At 38.2% G+C, this 24,072-nt stretch overlaps 1 protein-coding gene across 1 annotated transcript in view; it reads right to left on the bottom strand.

Moving 5' to 3' along the window:
- The window catches only part of LOC149076722 (protein Skeletor, isoforms B/C-like), a 66,230-nt gene extending 42,588 nt beyond the window's left edge, over nt 1-23,642 (bottom strand). The window contains exons 1-5 of the mRNA XM_089244352.1: nt 23,473-23,642; nt 6,485-6,646; nt 6,053-6,125; nt 4,864-4,972; nt 3,771-3,936 (exon numbers count right to left, since the gene is read on the bottom strand). Coding sequence (XP_089100478.1) covers nt 3,771-3,936; nt 4,864-4,972; nt 6,053-6,125; nt 6,485-6,646; nt 23,473-23,500 — 538 coding nt within the window. The 5' untranslated portion in view covers nt 23,501-23,642. The remainder of the gene's footprint in view (nt 1-3,770; nt 3,937-4,863; nt 4,973-6,052; nt 6,126-6,484; nt 6,647-23,472) is intronic.
- Nucleotides 23,643-24,072: the final 430 nt, after the last annotated feature.

Below are 24,072 nucleotides of genomic sequence, written 5' to 3' on the forward strand. Positions count from 1 at the left end.
GCCCTACCTGGAAAATTCTTGAAAAATTCAACTCCTCCTCGTTTTTTGAGCCCTCCCCCCCTTTTCTTCAGGTGGGGCCATCGAGGGGGAGGGGGTTCCGGATTTGCTGACTTTCGGTGACAAGGTGGGGGGGGGGGGGGTTTGAAGGTTGCTTACGGCATCAACCGCCCCTTTTTGAAGATATGAAATATACTAAGCTGCTGACGAAATTTTGCTGGGGGGGGGGGGGGTCAGTGTTTGCTGACTTTTGCTGACAAGGGGGGAGGGGGGGCAAAAATGGCTGAAAATCTGCTTACGTAATACTTGAATGGCCCTTATATGAAATTTCAAATGTTCTTTATTTCTCAAATATTATCGTTATATTTATATTATTCTTAGCGGTGGTCACTTGGATGGTGCAGTCAATACTTACAACTGCCAAATTTGGGAACCAGAAAATCCACGCGCTATCTTAGAGGTTCCGTTGCATTCACCAAAAGTGACGGCATGGTGTGGATTTACTGCATCATTTGCCAATGTGTCATTTCTTAATAAAATGCCCTCTGGTGGCGATATGTGCAACTACTTTTTTTCTCCCTGAAACATCACTTCAAGTCTTCCACAAAATTTTACACTTTTCTGATGACTGATTTCCCCTATAGGCTACTTTAAAATAAGGTCTTTTAATTAAGGACGCCCTATATATACCGTTCAAATCAATTATAAAATGCCTGTTTGTAAAGGGGTCCACATTTTCACACATGCACTGAAAAGTTTGGAAACCACTGAAATAGTTATTTGCTTGGTGAGACAAACGTTTTTCTATCGTATTATAGTAATCAAACGCGAAAATTTTGAAATGGGTGGTACTGATGGAGCCGATAAGGAAAGGGAATTTTTTTATTTACTTAATAATTCATTTTAGAGAGGAGGTCACATTCTTATGCTCTCCCTTCTTTCCTGCGCTTATGTCCTTCAGTTGAAATTTCCCAATAATATCGTCGGTTGATCCACCAGACTGGTTAAATATTATAATTGCCATCGAGGCCTATTTACTGATGTAAGACGGAAAGAAATGGTTTGGTCATTGTTTAGAAGAAAACAACAAAAGAAAACATTAATTTCGCAGCAAATATGCATTGAATGATATTTTTAAACGTCCAATGGAAAATATGTTGCACTCAATTGCGCCAGAGAGCCAAGTCAATTAAAATAAAGTCCCTGCGTGCTGAGGAAAGAGATGGCGATTTCGAATGTTAACCGGGTGGAACATCTGCACCCCATATGAAATGGGCGTTCTAGAAGTAGAGAAGCATACCAGGGTTAATATACCATTTGTTATCACTAAAGACCGGAAGTTCAGGCAAAATGCCATAAATGCCTATTTTAACTTAGTTCTAAGTTTATTGGTGCATTTCAGAGGCCATAATATGCAAAACCTGGATATTTTGAGCATTGAGGAAAAAAAAAAGAAATGCTTTTTAAAAAAATTCTCCAACTCTGAGTATTAATTTTCATCAGAAAGTTCTCCTCCAGCAGCGGTTTCTCACTTCTTGAAAATTAACTGAAATATTCAATCCCATTAGAAGCCAAGATCTGCCTTCTTCCTTCACGATTGGCGTTTTTTCTCTCTCCATGTAGTGTGATATTATAACCTTGTTATTAGGCATAACTTGTAGTATTAGCCAAATGAGATCTGTTTGAAATTCTTTTTTAGCTAAATCAATACTTTTTTTGTCAAAATGTGGCGATTTGTTTACCTTCAATATCAAGTAAAATTTTTGGAGGGAAGGCGCATAGTGCGTACGTGTTTACTGCGCGATAATTATTTTGCATTGTCGTTTTAGTCAGATTATATGTTGATCAATAAAACGGCAATATTTTTTGGAGTTTTTAGAACTTTCATTGAAGCTGTTACTCGTAAAAGGCTTCAATTAAGATATAAAAATAGTAGCCTGAGAAATGTGAGTGGCTGGTGGAAATAGTAAAGTAACAACAATGATTCAATCGGAAACTTTTAATCAAACTTATTATGTTATGAATTGACCTATTCAAAATAATTTTTTGTTTCGGATTTTTCTATTGATCACACTGCTCGATACTGATTTTGTTATTAAAAAAAAATTTCAGTGATTTTAGGGTGCTTTTGGGGCACTGATTCCGAATCTGACATTGATTTTATCAGATCGGCTCTAGTTTTGGGGGATGAAGTGAAAGTTAAATTTTAATGGTAATACCATTAGCCAGGTTCGGATCAATGTGGGAGAGAGGGGAATTGTGTGACCCCCCCCCCCAGCAAAACGCAATAATTCATGAAATTTTTCAGTCGTATAAAAACTTTTATATGATAATATTGCATTTTTTCAATCAATCCGTTGAAAATTACTTGTTTCTTTTTGATTAAATGACAAATTCAAGAAAACTTCGACTAAAAAATAGGAAAACCTGTACATTTTTCAAAAAATTCGGGACGGAGAAAAAAGAGAAAAAATCGGGACTATATTCCCGAAAATGCTGGATGAAATGAAGGTTGTTTGGTCACCCTATTCACAGTTGCATAACTCATTTTATTTATTGATCATTGTTATTATTATTATTTTGTAAAATCACCTCTCCCAACAGAGAGCTCTGGATCAGTACCTCCTACAGATAGAAGCCTCCGCACTTTGCTTGTGACGTCAGTAAGTAGTCCATTTTCCCTCAGAATATTCAAGGAAAAATAATTCCCTGCTCATGCCAGTATCATCTTTGATCCAGTATGATCGGGCTCAGAATCGGCGATTTCTATGCCCTACATCCAATCAATATGCGATATTTGTGAGCCAATCAGGAAGATTCTACGCCAAAATAAGAAGGAACGGAATAGGATGCTGTGTTTCAAAATGTGGCAAATTCGTTAGGTAGTCTGAATGACGTTTATGGTAACCCGTGCATAGGCCTTCTATCTCTAGAAGGAACTGTCTGGATCCGCTCACGCCGCAAGCAGCATACAAATCACATTGAAACAGTGCGAAATGTAAGTCATTAATAAACTTAATATGAATACATAAAGATCACTGATGTCTGGAAATGATGAGTTAAATATAATAAGAAAATAAGAAAGTAAATAAAAAGTTCAAAGAAAAATTTCCACGTAAAAATTAGTGGATGCAGACCATATTGAAATATCGATATTACGCATTATCTCAAAAACTAGAGCCGATTCGGCAAAACCAACACCAATTTTGAAATCACAGCCCCAATATACCCTAAAACCATTAAAATTTCCTTTGGGAACATGAAAAAGTTCTTTTTCCTGCCCTAAAATTTGGCTATTTTAATCTACTCACAAAGGTTTAGTTTTATGGTAGTTATTAGAGCCAGTGTACTTACTATTGGAAAAAATAATTTTATATCTTTCTCGTTTTCTGGATTTCTGTGTGGGGGTTAATATATTTTTAGCATTTTCAAAAACGCCAAGTTATACGTTTAATGTACGATTGGTGAATTTGGCAGGATTTTTAAGTGGCGTTATCAATTTTTAAAGCGTTATAACTCATTAATTATGGGTCAGATCGAAAAACTGAAAACACTTTTTCATATTAGTTTTTAAAAAGGAATCACGCGTGTAATTATTAATCTCAGCAAACAAAAAAAAGGTGATAACCGTAATCTTTGTTACGCGTGAAGATTTACCGATGGTAGTCACCTATAACAATTCAAAACAATCGCTCGACATGAGTGCGTTTCAAAACATTGCGTAAGATTAAGAATTCGCGCTCATACACTTGTTGGAGGATGTGTTGACTCACCCGGACCGAGTCCATCGTAGGTGAATTCCGGAACAAGAAGAGTTTGCGTGTCGACGATCATGACCGGTCCTGATGAAACTCCGTGTTCTTTTGTCGGTAAATTACCGATTTCGGCAGGTTGTGGTATCAACAAATTGTCTGGAATGATTATATCACCGAAGTTTGCCTGAAACAAAGAATATGTTTATTGCAACTGTGATATGATATAAAGTGATATCATTCAATAATTAATGGCGTTAGTTTTATATCATGCATGTTGCTTGAATAGCTTCACAAATTAATTTTTAGCTGTAACGGCAAAAATTTAAAGCCATGGTCTCTCTCTCCCTCTATTCAATAACTTTTTTTTCTGGTATTCAAATTCGAGGGATTCCAATGAACATTCTTTATCTAAGATACTCTTTAACCAGAGATGTTATAAAACTCTCTCAAAATAACTTGAACGATAAAGTTAAACGCCAAATATTTAGGCTTTTTCCCAAATTTTTGTAATTTTTTTTTAAATTCCAGAAAGAAAATTGGTGCGGTTTATACGAAGCTGTGACATTTAAAAGACGCGTGTAAAGTCGAGGGTATTTTTAAGAAAACTTTTTTTGCGATGTTTTTTTCCTTCTTGCCATTTTTCTGGATGTAATTTCCCACCGACTTACTGAAAACTATCATAATTTTTTCATTATAAAATAAATTGCATTATTTGTACAAAGGTATGTCTAGTTTCATACACAATCTATCACTCATGTTATTAAAATTTCATTTATTTCAAAATGAAGAATTAGAAATTGAGAACTACACACGTAATAGGAAGTCTTTTTTTTTTTACGGTCATTCTTCATTAAATGACGAATTTTCAATCCCGCGCTGGTGTTCACAAAAGAGGGGTTTCACTGTAGCTAAAAATTCACCGTCATAAAAATAAGATACCCTGTGACAGTACCAACCAACTAAATTCCAGAACAAGATCAAGAATTTCCGCGAGTTCATTATCGCGAGGTTTCCTTACTTGATAGTTTTGCCTCATTTTTATTTTCATGGATATCTCGAAAATTAGTTTTTTCTTCGGCATAATAATAACAAACTGCAAAATGATACTTACATTAAACTTTCTGCACCACACCGATATCCACCGTATGTTCCTCAGCGTACGTCCACTGGGCAGTCGGAGCAGAAGGTTTTTATTTCTATATTCACCTAACGGTGTTTTTCTGGAAGTAAAAATGACAAATAGTACATTGATTTGAAAAATATATATGCATGATATTCGGTTCTAAATTTTTGCATTGTCTGTCAGTCTAACGCTTTCACCATTCCAACAGTGCACAGCCTTTTCAGCTTACAGCCAGATATTTTTTTATAAACCGAGAACAACAAAAGGTACCATGGCCAATTTACTACCTAGTGAGTTGTGTCGGAAGTGTGTGTAACTAACAGTCTGAGTGCGTATCTAGCGTTGTGTTTGATTTTCCCCCCAGTGCTGACATCTATATTTAAGAGAGAAAACAAGTGAAGTGTAATGATGAAATATTTGTACTGTTTATAGCCTGTTGCTCTCTGTGGCGAGATCAGCTCGCATTTGTGCCTCGCAGTTGGAAACCACAGAAAACCAACTTCAGCCAACCACCACTGTGGTGATGGGGGGCCATGAACCCGTGTCCCCGCTATTCGAGCCCGTCACTATGACCACTTGACCATCACAGCGGCCCACACAGCCAGATATGCGAGATGACTATTGTTCGTGGGTGGTCACTGATGTACTAATCGTGTTGTGTGGATTCATATTATTTTAGTAGATTCTTTCGCGGACCGAATAGAAACCCTTTGGGAATTGCATTTGGCCAACAAGCCGGAGGTCGTGCATCCTCGTTCCACCAGCTTTCCATCCTAAGTCCACCCAGCTTTCTAATCTCGCTCTTATTTAGATGCGCCTTCTCGGACGTTTAGCATTTATAACTTATACAAAGTCAAAATATCGGTGAATCAACTGGCTGTCCTGCCTTCTAGCAATTGGTCCAGTCCATTCTTCTTTCAAACAATTCATTTTCTTCATGGTAGTATCTATCTTTGATTAACGTCTCATCCAAGTGGTTTGTTTTCTCTGTGTCGTATTGTAAGAATGTAGTGTCTATTTATTCCCGTACTCTTTTCAATAATTGCAGCCTGTAAATTCGTAAATTATTCATTCGGTAAAATTATATGAATTGTGGATGTATGCTCGTGAATCCATACTTGATCCAAATTACGTTCATTTTGCATTATGGTTGAATATATAAACTCGTGATACTTACTTCCCTTTTTCATCTGGTATTATGAAACCAGTACTGTCTGGTTTACGAGTGATTCCACCCCAGAAAAAAGCATCTGTGAGAAAAACAACAATATAATGATTATAATAATTAATAAATCAATATCGTTATATTCGTAAAATTTCTATTTTATTTTTACTACTGTCATAAAACACGCGATCACAAACTACAATGAAATCAGCAGTTCAATTGGGATCAATTAAGATTTATTTTCGCTTTAGAGCTCAATCCGCGAACGCATTTCGATTTCATGTCTCGTGACGGCGAACTGAAATGCCACGATCCAGTTACGCAGCTTGATTCATTTGCTAGATAATCGAAAAACATTTACAGAATCGAACCTAGCAAAATAATGTCTCGTGATAGAGCCTTGAACAAAAGATTTTCATCATAAACGGTAGGAAAATCACTTACCAGGGCCTTGACCGTCATAAGAAAAGCCTTTGATGTATATGGTCTTGTCATCAACAGCGAACACTTCACCCTCAACATCGTGGACTTGACCGTTCAACTTGCCAATTTTTGCTCCGTAGTAAGGAGCCGCTCCCACAATGTTGCTTCCACAAGTGAGAATTGCTAAAAATGACAAGTGGAGAAAATAGGTGAATTCCCTATTGCAGGTGTGCTCAACGTTTTCAGTCTGAGGCCAGATATGTACGATAGTTACCCCTCGCCGCCCTCCCAAGAGTCAAATATGAGAAAAATTCGTCTGTGTACGAGAGGAACCTATGAATCTTCTCGACACGTCACTTTGGACCTACGCCTGCTCACGGGATATAGATTCGGGGCCGTAACTAGATTTTTTGCCACCCCCACAACTTTAAAATTTTATGATGGTTTTCTTTGTTTCCACCTGAAATTGCCGCACCCCCTTCCTTAAGTTTTTCCACCTGCGGCAGTTACCTCCTCCCATTCCCACCCCCCCCCCTCTAGTTCCGGCCCTGCACAGACCGTTGTACATTGTGTGGTTTGATATTTTTTTAGGAACACATTTCGCGGACCGAAGGTTATGCATTTCTGCTCTGTAGTAACACAGCTGACAATGTTCAAGAATGTGTCAACAGAGAGAGCATGCAAGAGACACGCAACACGATACTTACAAAATACAAAATTTAAGAATCGGCCACTTCCGCTTCTACTTCAGAAGATAGGTGGCAGTTCTCTTTAAACTCATAACACGCAATAACCTCAGACATTATAAATACTATTGAGACACATATACACAAAGCATTTCCAGACATGCACGAATCCGCTAGAGATTCTTCAGAAAAATATTTACCAGCATATGTGATTAAGTTTATTTTTTTTACACGGTATTCATAGAAAGCTCCAAACAATAGACGAGGTTACTTTAAAATTGCTTATATAGCAAACAGTACGATATTGACGAAGTACTTGACGTAGGAAAGCTCAAGACACACAAATCAAACACCCTATACCGCTGTTTTAAGACTAATAACGTCCCCCCCCCCCCCTGTGGAAATAATGAAGGAAGAAGTAGAAACGGTCTATTTTGTATAGCATAGAATCGCTCGCTTGAATGAAAAATCATAGCACGCGGTCGGACTGACGCGTGATTGCGATGATGGCAAAGGATTATAATGTGACCTGAACTGTATGAACCTCATTGCGGAGAATGTGCAGGAATTAAATTCCTGCATTAAATGCCCGAAGGAGAGTTCATCGGTCCTCGTATTAAGAATTATGCAGACCTCTAGGTGAGCTGGTAGAATCAGGTGTTATTTTTCCAGTTCATAAACCAGATGATTGGGTGAATAACCTACATAGTTATAGTGGAAAAACTAAATTGGCAAACACATAGAATTTGTCTCCACACCAGAAGTCTTAACAAAACTTTCAACATCGCATTATTCCATCAGCTAAAGAAATCGACAGTGAGCTACACACAATTGCGTACGCAAGGGGGAGGGGGGGGAGTTATAACCCTTCCCCTTGAAAAGCGATTATAGTGTGATTTTCCAGGAAAAATTTTAAACCCCCCCCCCTGAGAAAATCCTATGATAGCCAATTCCTACACAGCCTACACATAATTACTCCGAAATATACAATAATAATAAAACAAATCAAACCTTCTTAAAAATATTTGCAACGCAACGTAAAATGCAAAAAAGATGTAGAAACTTTAAGGAAGGAATAAATAATGAATCAAGGAATTTAATATCAACGCATTTCGTTTATTCGAGTGCGCTCATATTTACGTATGACAATCACCACCATTCTTATTGTAATAGATAAAAATGCATATTTTCAACGGAAATAGATCCAGGACCGTCATTTGGGGGGGATCAGCCCCACGGCTTTCGAAAATACACTAGAAAGGGTATATATATATATATATATATACGGGGTGATTATAAAAAAACTATTTTGGCATAAGGTATTTTGAGGTATGCGCTCAAGAATGATATGGAAAACAACAGTGTCTTTCTAACAGTTACGGTTACAGTGAGAAAATTTCGAAAATATCAAATGGCAACACCAAGTTTTTTTGTATTGGAATGCGATCTCCGTACTGAAAAACACTAAATAGCGTTGGAATGGCACCTGTAGCACGAAAATCCCCGGAGCTAGGCAAGGAAAAAGGACTTTGCCGTGCACCAGAGCATTAATGTTCGTTTCATTCGTCACACCGTTTCTTCGATCCCAGCCTGATTAGTCCTCCACAAGGTCATGTGGAAAATTTGTGAAACACAATAAAATGCTTTATTTTATGCTGCTTCTCTGTCCTTATTGGTTGTCCTCACTTTTAGCCTATCTACCGCCGGTGATTTTCATGCTACAGTTGCCGTTCGAACGCTATTTAGGGGTTTTCACAATGAAGATCACATTCCAATACAAAAAACTTGGTGTTGCCAGTTGATATTTTCGAAATTTTCTCACTGTAACCGTAACTGTTAGAGTGACACTGTTGTTTTCCATATCATTCTTGAGCGCATACATCAAAATACCTTATGCCAAAATTTCATTCAGTTTCTGTGAATGGTATGATAGTTAGGGCCCATATGTCGGGATAGTTTTTTTATAATCACCCTGTATATGTGTGTGTGTGTGTGTGTGTATCATGTTTGTGACACGCAAACTGCGTGAATTTAATTTAATTACAGTGGACTAACGGGGGGGGGGGAGGGAATTGAGAGGCAAAAATAATTTCTTCCGGAGAAATTTTGTGTTACCAAACTTCAAAAAAACATTTAAATTAATGGAAATTGAATAAAAATATCATTGAAAATGTATTTTGCTTCGATGTTTTAATTTTTTACGAAAATATTTAAAACAAACTGAAATTTTTGGTTAGCTTGAGGGGATCTACGAATCTCTTCCCCCCCCCCCCCCGGGTGAGTGTCTGACTCTCACTAACCGGGGCCGGCGCATTTGTGACCAAGGCTCTGCTGGAATACCAAAATCTCCGGATTACTGGAAGGCAGTAAAAAAAAAACATTCAGTTGATGCAAACCTCTGTACATAAACATGCACACTGCTCGATTTCTGCATGGGCAAGTGGGCCATTTGTTCAGAAACCCATGATTTTTAGGGAACCTCAAAATTTAAACAACCTGCATTCATTGACTAACAAAATATCTTTAACTTTGTCGCAGGGATTCCATAATTTCTGCTTTGCTTAGCCACTCTCCCTCCAATATCAAAGCCTGGCCCTGGACACGCAATAACATGTTTGCCTCTTCCGCACACGAAAGCAGCCAACTTGGAAACGCTGGATTAGTGGACGGACCAGACACTAGCACACGGCCGGATTATATTACTAGGGAGTCTTTTATAATTTTCTCCCGCGTGTAAATTTAATTTTATGGGTGAGCTGTTCACTGAGGTGAGACTTTTTAGAACAGAAGACTACGAACGGAAAAACCACAGAAACCAACTTCAGTGACTGGTAGAAGCCTCTACGATCATCCAGTCAAAATTAATCTCTTACACGGGTAGGACATAACGAAGTATCAGTCTTAAGGGGATGACTACTACTACTAAACAAAACGCATGCAACTCGTCCATATTCCTCTGCGGTATGACCAATGACCAATTAATAACTATTACTATAACTTGTATAATGATTTGTGATAGGCTATTATGCAGAACATGATTGGTTTTCAATCTAGAACTTGCTTTAACTCTTTTGGTAACTCTCATCATTGAAAGCTATTAACAATTAAAATTATAATTAAAATTACAGTCATAATTAAAATTACTTTGTGGTCATCATTCTTTCTGCAGAGTTAATTCATCAATTCATATTTACCGTATTCCCCCCCCCCCCCATTAGCCTTCATGTCGGGAAACAGCGAGGTGGACCAGCATGCCGGGAAATTTAGTCATAGATTCCGGAAAATTTTTAAATATCCAGACTCGAAGAATCGATTAAATGATTTGAACTTCGTCTGTTCCCTGAATTTTAGGATGCTTTGTGTTTTACGAAGTACGTTTGCTTTTACTACCACAAACCTTGATTTATTGCAAATGTTGGATACTAAGCATGTTCGTTCTCGTAGATTAGATGAGATAGTCGGAAAACTTAGTAGACTGCGAATTAAATTTATATTCTTTGATCATGTGTTAAATAAGCAGAGCAAAAAAATGAAAAAGAATCGTGCTGCAAAACATTATATTGTACATAATACGAAAGCGATTGCATATTTATTTAATCTCTGAGCATGCTGAAAAACGCGTAGAATACAGTATTTGTATTCCATAATAATTTGATAATTATATTGGAGCAATAAGTAAATGCTCAATTTCCCTTCTTCTGAATGTATCGTAAGATTCTTATTTAATCCCGCTTTTCCCGGCTAGCCGGGATCGGACCAGACTTCAACATTCAAAATGCTGGTGTCTCCAAATGTGTATACGTTTTTGCTCCTTAATCGATCAGTTACCCAATACCCCCCCTGAGAAAAACGCCAGATTTAGATGAAAGAAGAATTCCTTCTATGAGTTCCGAACCCTTCCATTCTTTTTTCAACGGGTTTCCCGTTTCGCATCTTAATCATCGACGGCGGAGATATAGGAATCGAACATTCCCCTCGCTAAAAATGAGACTCGCTCAGACCGAATTGAGATCACGCAGAAAGTGTCAAGAAGAGCGACAGAAATAAATATAAGAGAAACAAAAATTTAAATTGCGATTGGCGATTGCTATCACGTCTCAACTTCATCGTAATTCTGGAACTCCTCTTCGAGTAGAAAGTTTTCGCTTGCCGCTCGAATCCGAAAGCTTCAAGTTTCGTTGAGTTGCCCAGAGCCTTTCGTTTCGATTTTCAAATTAATTTATTCGGTTTTCGCTCGTCGCTACCAGTTTGACGTGAAAACGTACGATCGAGATTATTAAGTCGCATGAAATCTTTCAGAAATAAGTCGGGTGCGAAAATGCTCGTTGCTGCAGGCAAAATAGGACGATAAAGACCTTTCAATACCAAAAGAAATTGTTTTTGTTTTTTTCATTTCGTTCTTGGATTCATTTCATTTACTGCCGAACCATCATGCTACTGTTAGGTATAATGATAAATAATCGGTAGGGACAAGAGAGAAGAATAAAAAGACCGATTCGATTCTTAAACATGATGAGAGATTCGAATGGAAAACGTCCGTCGGTCGGTCAGGATGACACCGATTTCCGCGTCTAACAACCAGGGACATCTGCGTTCATTGCGTTCCACTTTTTGTTTCGCCTCTTTTATTTTATTTTTCCGCGAATATTTTCTTCTCTTCTGACCCCTCTTTCTTTCTTTTTTTTCCTTCTGTCCTCATTCATAAAAGAAACACCGAATCAGGAATGAATGAGTGGCATTTTTAGAAACAACACGTTGAAGAATAACTGCGCTGACCAAGATCCAACCCGTACATTGTATTATTTCAATGGAATTTTTTTTTTTCTCTCTTATTACAACAAACTACTGTTTTACAGTCTTCCTGTTTTTACGTGGGAATCGTGTCGTTTTGCACTTCGGATTTTATCTTTGAAGTCATGTTGCACCGAAATAAAAAACAGTAATAGTTATGATCGGTGATAAGTAATGATTAGGGCTGGGAATAGATTAAAACTAGTTAAGTAAAATTTGTTAATCGATTATTTAATCTTGTTATGTTAATCGAATATTTTTTGTAGATACGTAATATTAATTCATGCTATAAAAACGTATTTTATTTATTTCAAACACATATTCCCCAGATTGAAATCCGATTAATCGGGTCGGTTAATCGATCATTTGTTAATCGCAGTTATAAATTTTAGTTGAGATGAACTGATCAAAATTCGATTACAATTTTCATTAATAGTTTGCAATTTTACTTGATTTATTTGACTAAACCGATTAAATGTCTTAAATTATGTTCCTAGTCAGATAAGTGACCTTATCTGAAAATATTTGAATCAATTTTTTTTTTGTTCAAATTTTTCGACATGAGGAAACCCAATTCGATCCAATGAAAACTAGTGACGGTTTCCAACATTACTGATTTTTAAGAAAACGACAAGATCCAAGTTGAGAAAAACATTCCAGGATATGCCATGCATGTCCAGCAGATTGTAGGAACCAGAAACATGAATGTGCAAATTTTAAATTTTGAATTTATTAGCTGGTGTTGGATCACTTACTTTGCTAGGTTTTTCCAGAAACACGGAAATGTCTATCTCCTATTGAAACACATTTTACAAAAAAATTTTAGGAGAACAACTTCCACGCAGTAACATGGGTAGAGTAAACATTCTAATGTCGTTTTCCAAGCGCTTGAAATTTGCGCATTCATGTTTTTGGCAAAGTGCGGACGAGATATTAAATAGCTTCCAGCGGGCAACCTTTATATTTGTTAATCTATATTTCTATATTTATTTACATCCATTCAGTAGATAGATGCGTGAAATGAATATAATTTTATAGCATCAATTAATATTACGTAGTTACCAACAGTACGTTTGCTATGAATGAATAGCATCTGAGAATAGTCGATTAAAATCCGATTAATCAATTAAATTTTTTTGATTAGCCAGTTAAGCATTTTAATCGATTCCCAGCCGTATATTTAAACAAATATAAGAATGGATGGATAAGTATATATACACTATAATAAGACGCTCGCGTGTAAAATTAAGAGAAATAGCACATTATGTCGAATTTCTGAAAAACTAGGACAGATTTTAATGAAATTTGGTACGTATATATAGTCTCAACGGAGAGAGAGAGATGTACCATACAAAAGTCATAGTAGGTACGCATGATTGTGAGCAAAGCTTATCATTGCAGGAATGTCCAAAATCCACGTTGCGATATCGAACCCAAAATGAGTCTAATATGGGGTATGGTCTCCCCTCTCACAGCCAGACAGGTCGCACAGCGCGACGGCATACTGGACACGAGGCAGTTGAGGAGTCCCTGTGGCAATCGGTCCCACTCCTGCAACAACGCAGTTTTCAGTTCCTGGATGGTTCTCGGAGGGGGATGGCGAGATGCAATTGCCCTCCCAAGAGCGTCCATGACATGTTCTATAGGGTTTAGGTCAGATCTGGCAGGCCAATCCATACGCCGAATATCCTCACTTTTCAGATAATCGTTGACCAGGTGAGCCCGATGTGGGTGAGCGTTGTCGTCCATGAACAGGAACCGAGGGCCATCTGTGCCCCTGAAAAGTCCGGGCATAGGCCTCTAAGATCTCTCTATAAGTCACGGACCATCTGCCAAACACATGGAGGGGTGTCCAACATGATGCCTGCTCAGACAATTACACCACCACAGTGGTCCATTTCTCTCATGTGGGAGGGATGGTATAGGGTACCAGGCTCCACTCCAGATGAGTGTGTGCCACTGAAGTCTGGTCCAAGGCTGATGTTGTCTGCACAATGCTAAACGTGCTCTCTTGTGTGTTGCAGTAAGCGGGACGCAAACAGCGGGCCTTATGGCAAAAAGCCCTTTCTCATGAAGCCTTTGGGCAACCGTAAACCGTGAAACTCGAGTTCCAGTGGCAGCTTGCAGTTCGCGTGAGAGCTGTGATGCTGTAGCACTCCTGTGGTGCCGCGACGAATGTGCCAAATAACGATCCTCATTGGTCGTCGTGGCTCTTTGACGACCTTGTCCAGGTCTTCTTGATATGGATCCAGTGTGCTGAACCTGTTTCCAGACTGTTGCAGATGACACGGCTCTGTAGCCACCTGCACTTGTGATTGCCCTGCCTACAATCTACCGACGATTCTCCATCTCATTCCGTCACCCATACGTTTGTGGCTACTCATTTTACCTGTGATAGCTTATAAAATTTACCAAACTCTTGCGAGAAACACAGCGAATGGTACCGAGGAGAACGAGCACACGAATCGTGGAAAACGCCTCGTGCCCTTATCATCCCCTCCGTGGTCACACCTTCGCCCACACGCACGTGTATGCTTACGTATTCGACACTGAGTGTTTGCATATTTCTTCGGTGGCATTATTAGCACCTTTGGTTCAGTACTTTTTGCGAAAATAGACACAATGTGCAAATTTTCTTAATTTTACATGAGTGGATTTGCCCCGCTCTACGCAATTTAATATGCTAAAGGATTATTTTAATTTAGTCGAGCGTATATCGAGTATCGTTGTAGCGAGGTATCAAAGTATATAGGAACATAATTTAAGACGTCCAATCAGTTTCGTAAATAAATGAAGTTGAATTACACAAATTCTAATCGGTTTGATCGTGTCGATTAACTCAACTAAAAAAATTAACTGCGATTAGCAATTGATTGATTAACCGACCTGATAATTCGGGCCAGCCCTATTAATGATAGAAAATTCGTAATACTGTACATAATAATAACCACAAATAACGGAATGAAAACACTCTAAATATATAACCCTTTAAATTATTCTTCACAATAAACGTAGAATGCGCCCGTGAAGATGGTGATCTACGGAAGGGGTACGATCTGAAAATTTCCAAACAACCCTTCACAAAAATGAAGCTGTCAAATTACGGAGACAGGCTGTTGGGGAAAATTCCACGAGTCACGTCAGCTACGTCATATATCTACTAATTAAGAAACAAAAGAAATCGATATTTTTTCTCCCTTCCGCATTATCTTAATTTTCACTTTTGAAATTAACGCAAAATTAAAGCAGCATTACGAATATCCATTAGTAAGTTATATAATCACGCACGTACCTCATAAACATCCCTTTAAGGCAGGGGTTCTCAAACTTTTTTCCACCCGTAGCGTCCCTGTTTCCTATTCAATGCTTATCCGTGAGCTCTACCGGCTCCCCCAGAGCTGTTAGCAAAGAATATTTTCGAAAAACCTTTGTCAGGGTGACCACTACTCGGCGCCCCTGACAAAGGTTGGAGGCACACAGTTTGAGAACTTTTACTTTAAGAAATTTATAACAAATTGTTGCATGCCGGAACTTGCGTTCTGATTATAGGTGTGGTCCTAACGTGTTTATGATGTCAAAGCCGGACAGTCCATTTCGCACTTGCGAAAACAGAAGTCCTTCTTGTCTTTCGTCTTTCTTTTTCTGTTTTCCTTCCTTATGTTCTTCCTTCTTTTCTTCTCTACCATAAACGGCCCGAAGTTATAGGGGGCGGGCTGTATCCACATGAAATTGTGACACTAAAATCATCTCTCATGCATTCCATAATGGGTAGCCAAATGCAAAGATAAGAATGCTTATCCTAGGTGATTAAGAGAGGAATCCTAAATACAGTGACTTCTCCTCATGAGTCGAGCACAGGTGGATTTAGAGGGCAAAAAAATTATGCAAAAGGTACACTAAACTGGACTCTTTCGCTTTTTCGAGGCTTAGTTCGTCCTGGACAGGAGTATGCTGTAAGGTTTTGGAGATCATACCTACAGATGGGACATAGACTTGGTTGAAGGGGTGCAGAGAAGAGCTACGCGTGCCCTTATTGGCACACAGGGCTTGAGTTATGAAGAGAGACTTCATTTTTTGAATATGTTTACATTGGATGAACGCAGGTGTCGAGGAGATATGATCGAAGTGTTCAAAATTTTCAATGGGATGGATAGGATGGACCATGAACTTTTAGTACACCGCCAATCGACTGCTTTTACAAGGGGACACCAGTATCGATTAGTGAGGGACAATGCAAGGTTATGGTTTCGCAGGGAATTTTTCTCTAATAGGGTTGTTAATAAATGGAATAGCTTACCCCCGGAGGTAGTAAATTGTAACACAATTGACACGTTTAAAAAGAAATACGATAAACATGTTGGGGTAAATCGAGAAGCTATCCATTCTTAGAATAAGACAACCATAAGTAATCTTTATGGGCATCGTATAATATTTTATCATGTGTATATATTGTTTATAATTTTTGTTAATTGCATTTTTAATTAAGTTGCTGTATTTTTGAAATAAATGACATCCACATTTTTTATGGGCATCTTTTTCTCAGCCACCTCGTTGGGCATTTTGCCTGTTGTGGTGTTGTATTTGTATTTGTGCGTATTTGTATAAACGCATCTCAAACATTCTTCTTAATTATGAAAGCGCGAAAAATATTAAAAAATTTTCGGAATCCTTAGCTTTTAATATGAACATGTATAACCGGGAAATAAAAAATTATTCAATGAAAAAATGATGACAATACTTCATAGTTAATTAGATTTTATTAACCATTTTTGTCTTTTTTAAACCGAAGTATTTTTTTATGCTTCTTCATTATAGCACCGAATTAATAAACGAAATATTTTGCGGGCAAATTTAATTTTCGGTTATTAGTTATTATTTCGGTTTTTTTCTCCTGCATGATGTAAATGTGCTTTTGAAAAATTTTAAAGCAAGGTTTTTTTTTCAGACAGGAAAGTGAAAATTTTGCATTTCACACTATTTTAAATTATAATATTTATTTTGAGGACTTAAATTCATGTTATGCGTCATAAGTTGAAAATTTTTAGACGTACAACCTTCAAATGATTTATTCCAGAGGAAATCATGGGCAGATTGACAAAACTGTTCAATTGAAGAAGAAAAACAAAAAGAGTTTAAATACAGGGTGTTTCAAAAAGAATCATCCGATTTAAAAAAATCATAACTATTCAGCTTTTAATCCGTTTTTAACGAATAATGTATGGATAGAAAGAGGAAAATTTTGAGTTTCACGCAGTTGCCGACAGGTAGCGCTAACGCTCTACTAAATTCTGATGCATTCAACATGACTGACAAGCTCTTTGAGGAAGCTTTTTTTTTTTTTTCATGTGACCACTCTCTCTCCTACCAACCACTGAGGCATCGCGCGGGCTGGATCAAACGAGGCATACTATTTAACACACACATGTAGCAACGTATTATATTTAATATTTATATACAGGTTATATTATATTGTACTTTATACACAGGTTACGGTGAAAGTGAAAAATTCGGTATAATCATTTGACAAGTTTAAAATAAATTTTGTTCGTATACCAAGACTTTATTATATTTATAGGTGATGAAATAGGGGCTTGATTGTGCGTAAAATGTCCCCAAATTCCTCCCATGTGCGGAAATGCAACGTGCGGATCTGTCACCAAATCCATGTTCTGGTGGCGCTGCCATCTGCCTTCCCCATTTCGAAATGAAAACGGCGTATACCTGAGTTTTCGTGTTAAGTAAGTATCGTGTTGGAAGCTTGCTATCTGAGTCATTAGTAGGTCTTCCACTTGAACGACGAGACAGGCTGCATAAGCCATCAGTCAAACCCGAAAAATTATCCTCAAATGCCCAGATTAAAATGAAGAGTCCTTTCTGCTTCCAGGCACTGCACCTCGTCTACAGGTTTGAGGAGCATCCGCTCCGTATGCCTGCGGCTCGTTGTGGGGATGCTAATAACCACAGAGTTTGGTAAACTATTCTGATGGAGTAAGAGAAGGCTACTTATTAGCATTAGGGTGTAATTATACTGCACAGCGTGCAGTGTGGACATTCCAGATGAGTGATTTACGCATAAAAATTAAATTTTGCTCCTTCAAATTACGTTGAGAGGAGTGAAAAATACTCCTTCAATTTTTTTTCTTTAAATAGTTATTTCTCTGTTTCTTATTTAAGAAAAACACCCTGAAATCGTTCTTCAAAATTATTTTTTCGAATAACACTGCTCCACAGTGTGAGTAGGGTAATCATATGAAATGATTATCAGTATGTTATAATAAGTACGTTAATTAGGCTGATTAGCTCGAGAAAAAATTACATGATTATACAATAAGCCGCATTGATGATCTTCACTCTTATAAAAAAAAAACTCATCTCCATATATATATACTTATCTCTGTATAAATTTATCTCCAAAAGTGTGGCTGCAACTCTTACCCAATCTCACAGCATCCTGGTGTGCAGTGGGCCGTGGGGGCATAGTTTGGTAAGCACAGCCCTATCAATACGTTCAATACAACTTCTGCCCCTAAATTACCTCGTGACACACTTAAATACACTCTAAGGTACCACGGCAAATCATTAGGAGTTGCAACCACGGGATTTTGTCACTTTTACTCATGTCGTCTTATTCCCGATCGCCAAATAACTTGTATCACCTCCAACTGACCTCACGACTTTATAGTACGTCGGGTAACCCTCTATCACGTTTTCGCTCGTTTCAGATTACATTTATACTCAGGCACCTGTGGTATTACGATTTCCGAGAGTAAATACCTGTTATGCAAGACCGAACTAGAGGTGGATAGGAAGGGGCAACTGCCCTGGGCGGCAAAATTTAGGAGGTGTCAGTTTTATGAAAAAACAAAGAACACCGTTATAAAATTATCGAATTTTAAAGTTGTGAGGGTGGCAAAATCATGTTTGCCACGGGCAGAAAAAATCCTAGTTATGTTATGGTAAATGCATATATGTTATTTGGTAGGCTGGTAGTTTCAGTCAGGCAGGGGAACCATGATACTTGAATTTTTCATCAAGAGAAATCCAAAAAACACCACCACAACGGGCGTGAATTTCCCTCACTAGGTATTACTCTATGATTTTGTATAATGTATTTTCCCCTATATTATTCCTACATGAACTAACCGTTCCTTTTTCAGTGACAGATTGGATTTTCTTGCAACCCTGTTGCATACGACACGTTTTCTCTTTTTCAACAGCATTCTCAAATATGGATTTGGATTTCGTATTCCCTTCCCCCCGCAACAAAGTTGCCAGATGCACACGAGAGTAATCGTGACTTTTGTGTGGCGCGGGGTTTAAATTAATTCTTTTGTCTTTCGTCAATCCTCCTCCGTGTCACAATCACGCGAGCACTTGCAAAAGAAATATGTAAATGCATTTTGTATTTGATACGGTGACGTTGGTTGCGAAAACATCGGGCGTCGAAATCGTTCTCAAATGGACCTTGCTGCTACTTGTATTCTCACGAAATTCCAACATCGCTGAACGATAGCGAGAAAACAATAATTTGGCAACAAATAATGGAAAAATTAGGAAGGGAAAATCCATGGAAATTACCAACAGGCAAGACAGCATCGGACGTGATGCTTTCTCCTTTGCCGTCAATCTTCAAGAGAGAGAGAGAGAGGCGAGAGTAGGCTACGTTTCGCATTCATCAGATGGACAGCCTAGCAGAAAATCCGGTGAACAAGATGGGTTTTCACTGCAAGACGAGCCATAAGAAGCACCAAAGCTGACAGTAACCGAATACCATCCACACTTTTTCTTTTAAAAAACTACGCAAATATGCAGACCTCAAATGTGACCACAAGAATGGTGTTTTCTACGATAAGATATTATTTCGATGATGTTCCTGGAATCTATCGAGCAGGGCGACTCCAGAGCTGTGTGGGGGGGACGCAAATCCGGGTGAGGAAGAAATATTTACAGGAAAATTTGCAAGAAGAAAAAAAATATTTTGTAGAATTCAAAAAATAAATGCGTGGATGAAATAAGAAGCAAAATAAAAAAATTTAATTTTTGATGCATTGCCCAATCCTGAAATGCCTAAAAATCTGCCTGACGTACTACTTGAATGGCCCCTTACTGTCATCTCGTTAGCAACGTAAGAAACACGGTCGTTTTAGAAGTCAATTCAATTCGCCGATAATAGTTCAGGCAAATCGTCTAGGGACAATTTACTGCTGAATCCCTTTGGGGGTGGCTAATGAAGGATTTTTTATTGTACATAAAATAATATTTACAAAAGAAAATATATTCTGTATATGTGAAGCGAAACGGAGGCAACCGCAGGAAGCAAGTAATGAGTAGTCCGAAGCCTACAGGAATTCTTTTCTTGATACGGTCATTATACAGTGGAACCTCCTATAACGGTTACTCTCGTTAGCGGACATCTCCACTAACGGCCACTTTTTTGAATTACGTCGACAGGACTCAATGTATTTCACTATTCATTGTGACGGACACTCGCGTTACAACAGACAAAATTTTCGGGTTCCACGGGTGTCCGTTATCGAAATGTTCTACTGTGAGACACGACTGTCGTTCTACGGCCTACACGACTATAACTTGTGGCATTCAACGAATGCGGACGGACCGCCACCAACGGAACTTTGGTTATATCAATCTACAATATCAATTTAGATTTCAATTATTACACCACGATTCATCATAATTATTCCGTTGATTTATACTCCTGTAATTGGACTTGTTATTCTGTTATACAAATTTATATAGATATATATACACCATACACTCATTTAATAAAATTCCTGATGGTTTTTGGCGCAGCGAGTAAGATGCCATTAAAAATATTTCATATTTTCTTAAAGGGTGGTTGATGGCGTAAGCATTATATAACCGCCCTCGTCATCAAAAGTCAGCAAATCGGAAACCCGCCGCCCCCCATCGATGCTGACGTAATATTTGAACGGCCCCTTTTGGTAGAAACGACCAACTTTACATTGTGATTTGTACGAAAAATGTTCCCTGTGAATAAGCCCTGTCTCGTAATACCATAGAGCTCTTCTCAAGATTCAGAAACCGTTAAAAAAGTGCATTTCAAAAAAAAGTGGAAATATTCCCTTTTGAAAATAATCTCCTCATATTGTCTCGGCTATCCTTCACGATATTAAACATGGATTATAAATCTGCGGGTTTTCAGATGATTTTCTTGATTGCTTTTTAGTGCAGCTTATAAGCAGAAGGGACACTGAAAAATGTCTCAAGCGGGTGAGAATTTTTCCCCAGTAGCCCCTGTCATTTAGGCACTTGCATTGCACCCAATCCTGTAGAGAGGACCACTTCAAGAAGATTCGCGGTTCGTTAAATAGAAAATTATATTAACTTAGGGCATTGATTCTCAAAATACACGTCGTGTCTCCTAGGAGCGTGGCGGGGTACTGGAGAAGTTGATTTTTGTACCCATTCATGCTTTGAAGTGTTTTTTTTAAATAGGAAAATATCTACCAACCTATTCTAGGGAGCCGCAGATGAATCATGAATTGGGCGAGGAACCGCTGGTGACAAAAGTTTGAAATGCACTGATTTAAGGTAACCGTCACGGTGATTTTTTTTTTTTTTTTTTCCTTGTTGGATAGGCTAGAGCCAGACGCCAGCGAGAGAGTGCAAAGTGGTAGAAATAGGGACAAACTAATTTAAGAGAAAGTGAAAAACGGGAAGCGCACACACACAGAGACAGAGCTAGACAGACAGTACAAGAGACGAACAACGAAAAGAAGCTTCATCACTGTAAATTCATAACTGGGAGAAGTAGGAAAAATCAAAATTTTTGTGCGTCATCCCCCAATGAAACAAAAAAAAGGGAAAGAAATTTACCTCGTAACTAATTCAAGAAAAATTTGTCAAGATATCGGTGAATGAAATGTTTTATTCTTGCCAAAACCATCGATAAGACCTGGTAAGCACGAAGGTTGCTTTTTTCTCGCTGTAGATATTCCTTCCTTTTATTTTACCTCAGGGAGTTAAGCCCTGACTTCAACGTTAAAACACCCTCAGTCCTTGAAGTCAGGGTCCAATTCACTAAGGTGAAAAAAGAATACCTACAGCGAGAAAAAGCAACCCGCTAAGTTTGTGTTATCTGAGTGTGAAAAGGATAAGCAGTGGTTCTATCATAGCTGAATTTCTTATCTCACTGATCATTTTTCATTCTTAACGTTAATTCTATAATCAACTTCATTATGATTCAAACGAAAACAGTAAATATATATTAACCACTGTATACATAATATTTTCATTATATGTAACATTTGGAAATTATGACAAATATGTTACCAGCGGAGAATTATGAAAAAACTTGGGAGCTTCAGAGCGTCTAAGCTGTGTTTCTTAGTACATTTAATTACATCATTTTATTATTGTTCTCTATTGAGCCCATAGAGAAAAAAACACTAACATTTTCACTGAAATAAGAACCTCATAAAATCTGCATAAACGCCATGGCTTCATGCATTGCCTGGAAATTAGAAAAATGATCACGAAGAAAGGGATTTCTATTTCGGCAGCAGATTAAAAATTTCGCATGCAATAAAATACGAAATTCAAACTGAAATTGCCAAAGAGTGTCGAATTTTTTATTCTCAGATGCAAGCATTAACAAAAATTCTGATGAGGTTGAAGAAGATTGGGGAAAGGACAGAAGCTCGATCAGAAAATGCAAGAGAAAATCAGATTGTTGACAAAGCTGCAGTATTGCAATGGTTTCGTACTGAAAGAGTCAAAAGTACATCAATCCACGACGACATGATTAGACAAAATGCAGAGGAAATCGCCAAAGATTTTGAAAACTGTGATTAATTTTTTTGCTTCAAAAGGGGGTTACACAGATAGTAGCAAAGGAAAAATTTTATGCTTAAGACCTTGCAAAATATAAGACATTTTACCAACTATATTAACGGTATGAAACGGCAATCGAACTGTTCCTCGCATAATCGACTATCCCGCTTAATCGGATGTTATGTGCTTGAACCATATATTCGTTTAAGCAGAGCCGACTGTGTATTCAAAACTTTCGATCGTCTTTGTTAATGGGGGAGGGGGCATAGGGGAGGGCCATGTGAAACCGAGACGCTCCCGCGTCTCTGCCCTATTAGGGGCGAGGCCGTTGTTTGTGGAAACTTTGTGAATCGAAGTCTTCATTTTTTATGTAAACAGAAATACCCTTTCACTTTATATGTGTGACATTTTTAAATATCGAGTGATATGATGCCAGACGATATACAACCGATTTCGAAGCGAAGGTCACATTACATCTCACTTGTGCAGTACAGAGTAAAGGTAAAAAATATCGCGCATCTTCACATATATAAGCTTAATTTTTATGCATGAAATATATCGCTGCATATAAACTGGAGAGAGAGAACGAAAGAAAAGACACATTTCAGGTCATTACATCGTTCACACGATGGTTGATTTTGTTTTCGTCGAATCGAAAATGATTTTTAAAATGCACATATTTTTTGTGCCAAAGATTTTGGATAAATGGTTACTCACCCGAGAAGCAGAGAGCAGTCGCGATCATGATGCGCCTTTTTCTCAGCAGCAGTTTCGTCGTTCGTCCCTACTAACACACAGACCCACAAAACAGTGTTGCTTCCGTGGCTGTCCGGCTCGCAGACTAGTTCTTTCTCATGCTAGTGCAATGACCGTTTGTTGATGCATCGTCCGTTCCCTTTCCCTCCCATCATTACTCATCATCATCACCATCCCAAGAAAGAGGTCTCGCGGTGAGGTGATCACGCGAGAGCCATCTCTGCCACTGACCTCCTCGCATCGCGGAAAAATACAAATTTGAACCCATGCTTTTTCCGTCAAAGTTTACTCTTACTACAGCAGTGATTCTCCACGCTTGTGGTCCTGACATGGTCTAGGGGGGGGGGCGAACGGTTGAAAATAAAATGGAAGGGGAGCCATTTCAGGTGTGGTTAAAAGGGCCACAAAGGGCTTTTTTAAAAAAATCAGTTGTGAAGGAAAAAAAGCTTGCAAGTGTGAAATATGAAGGGAATGCCAGGTGCCAAGCGGAGTCGTCCAGGGATCGGTTTTGGTGTCCGATCTTATTTACTTCGTTTGTATACTAACGATATCACTCAGACT

Source organism: Pholcus phalangioides, unplaced genomic scaffold (assembly GCF_987345545.1).
Source record: "Pholcus phalangioides strain wild (caught in Gottingen) unplaced genomic scaffold, Ppha-v1.0 ptg000015l_1, whole genome shotgun sequence".
Classification (NCBI taxonomy): Eukaryota; Metazoa; Arthropoda; class Arachnida; order Araneae; family Pholcidae; genus Pholcus; species Pholcus phalangioides.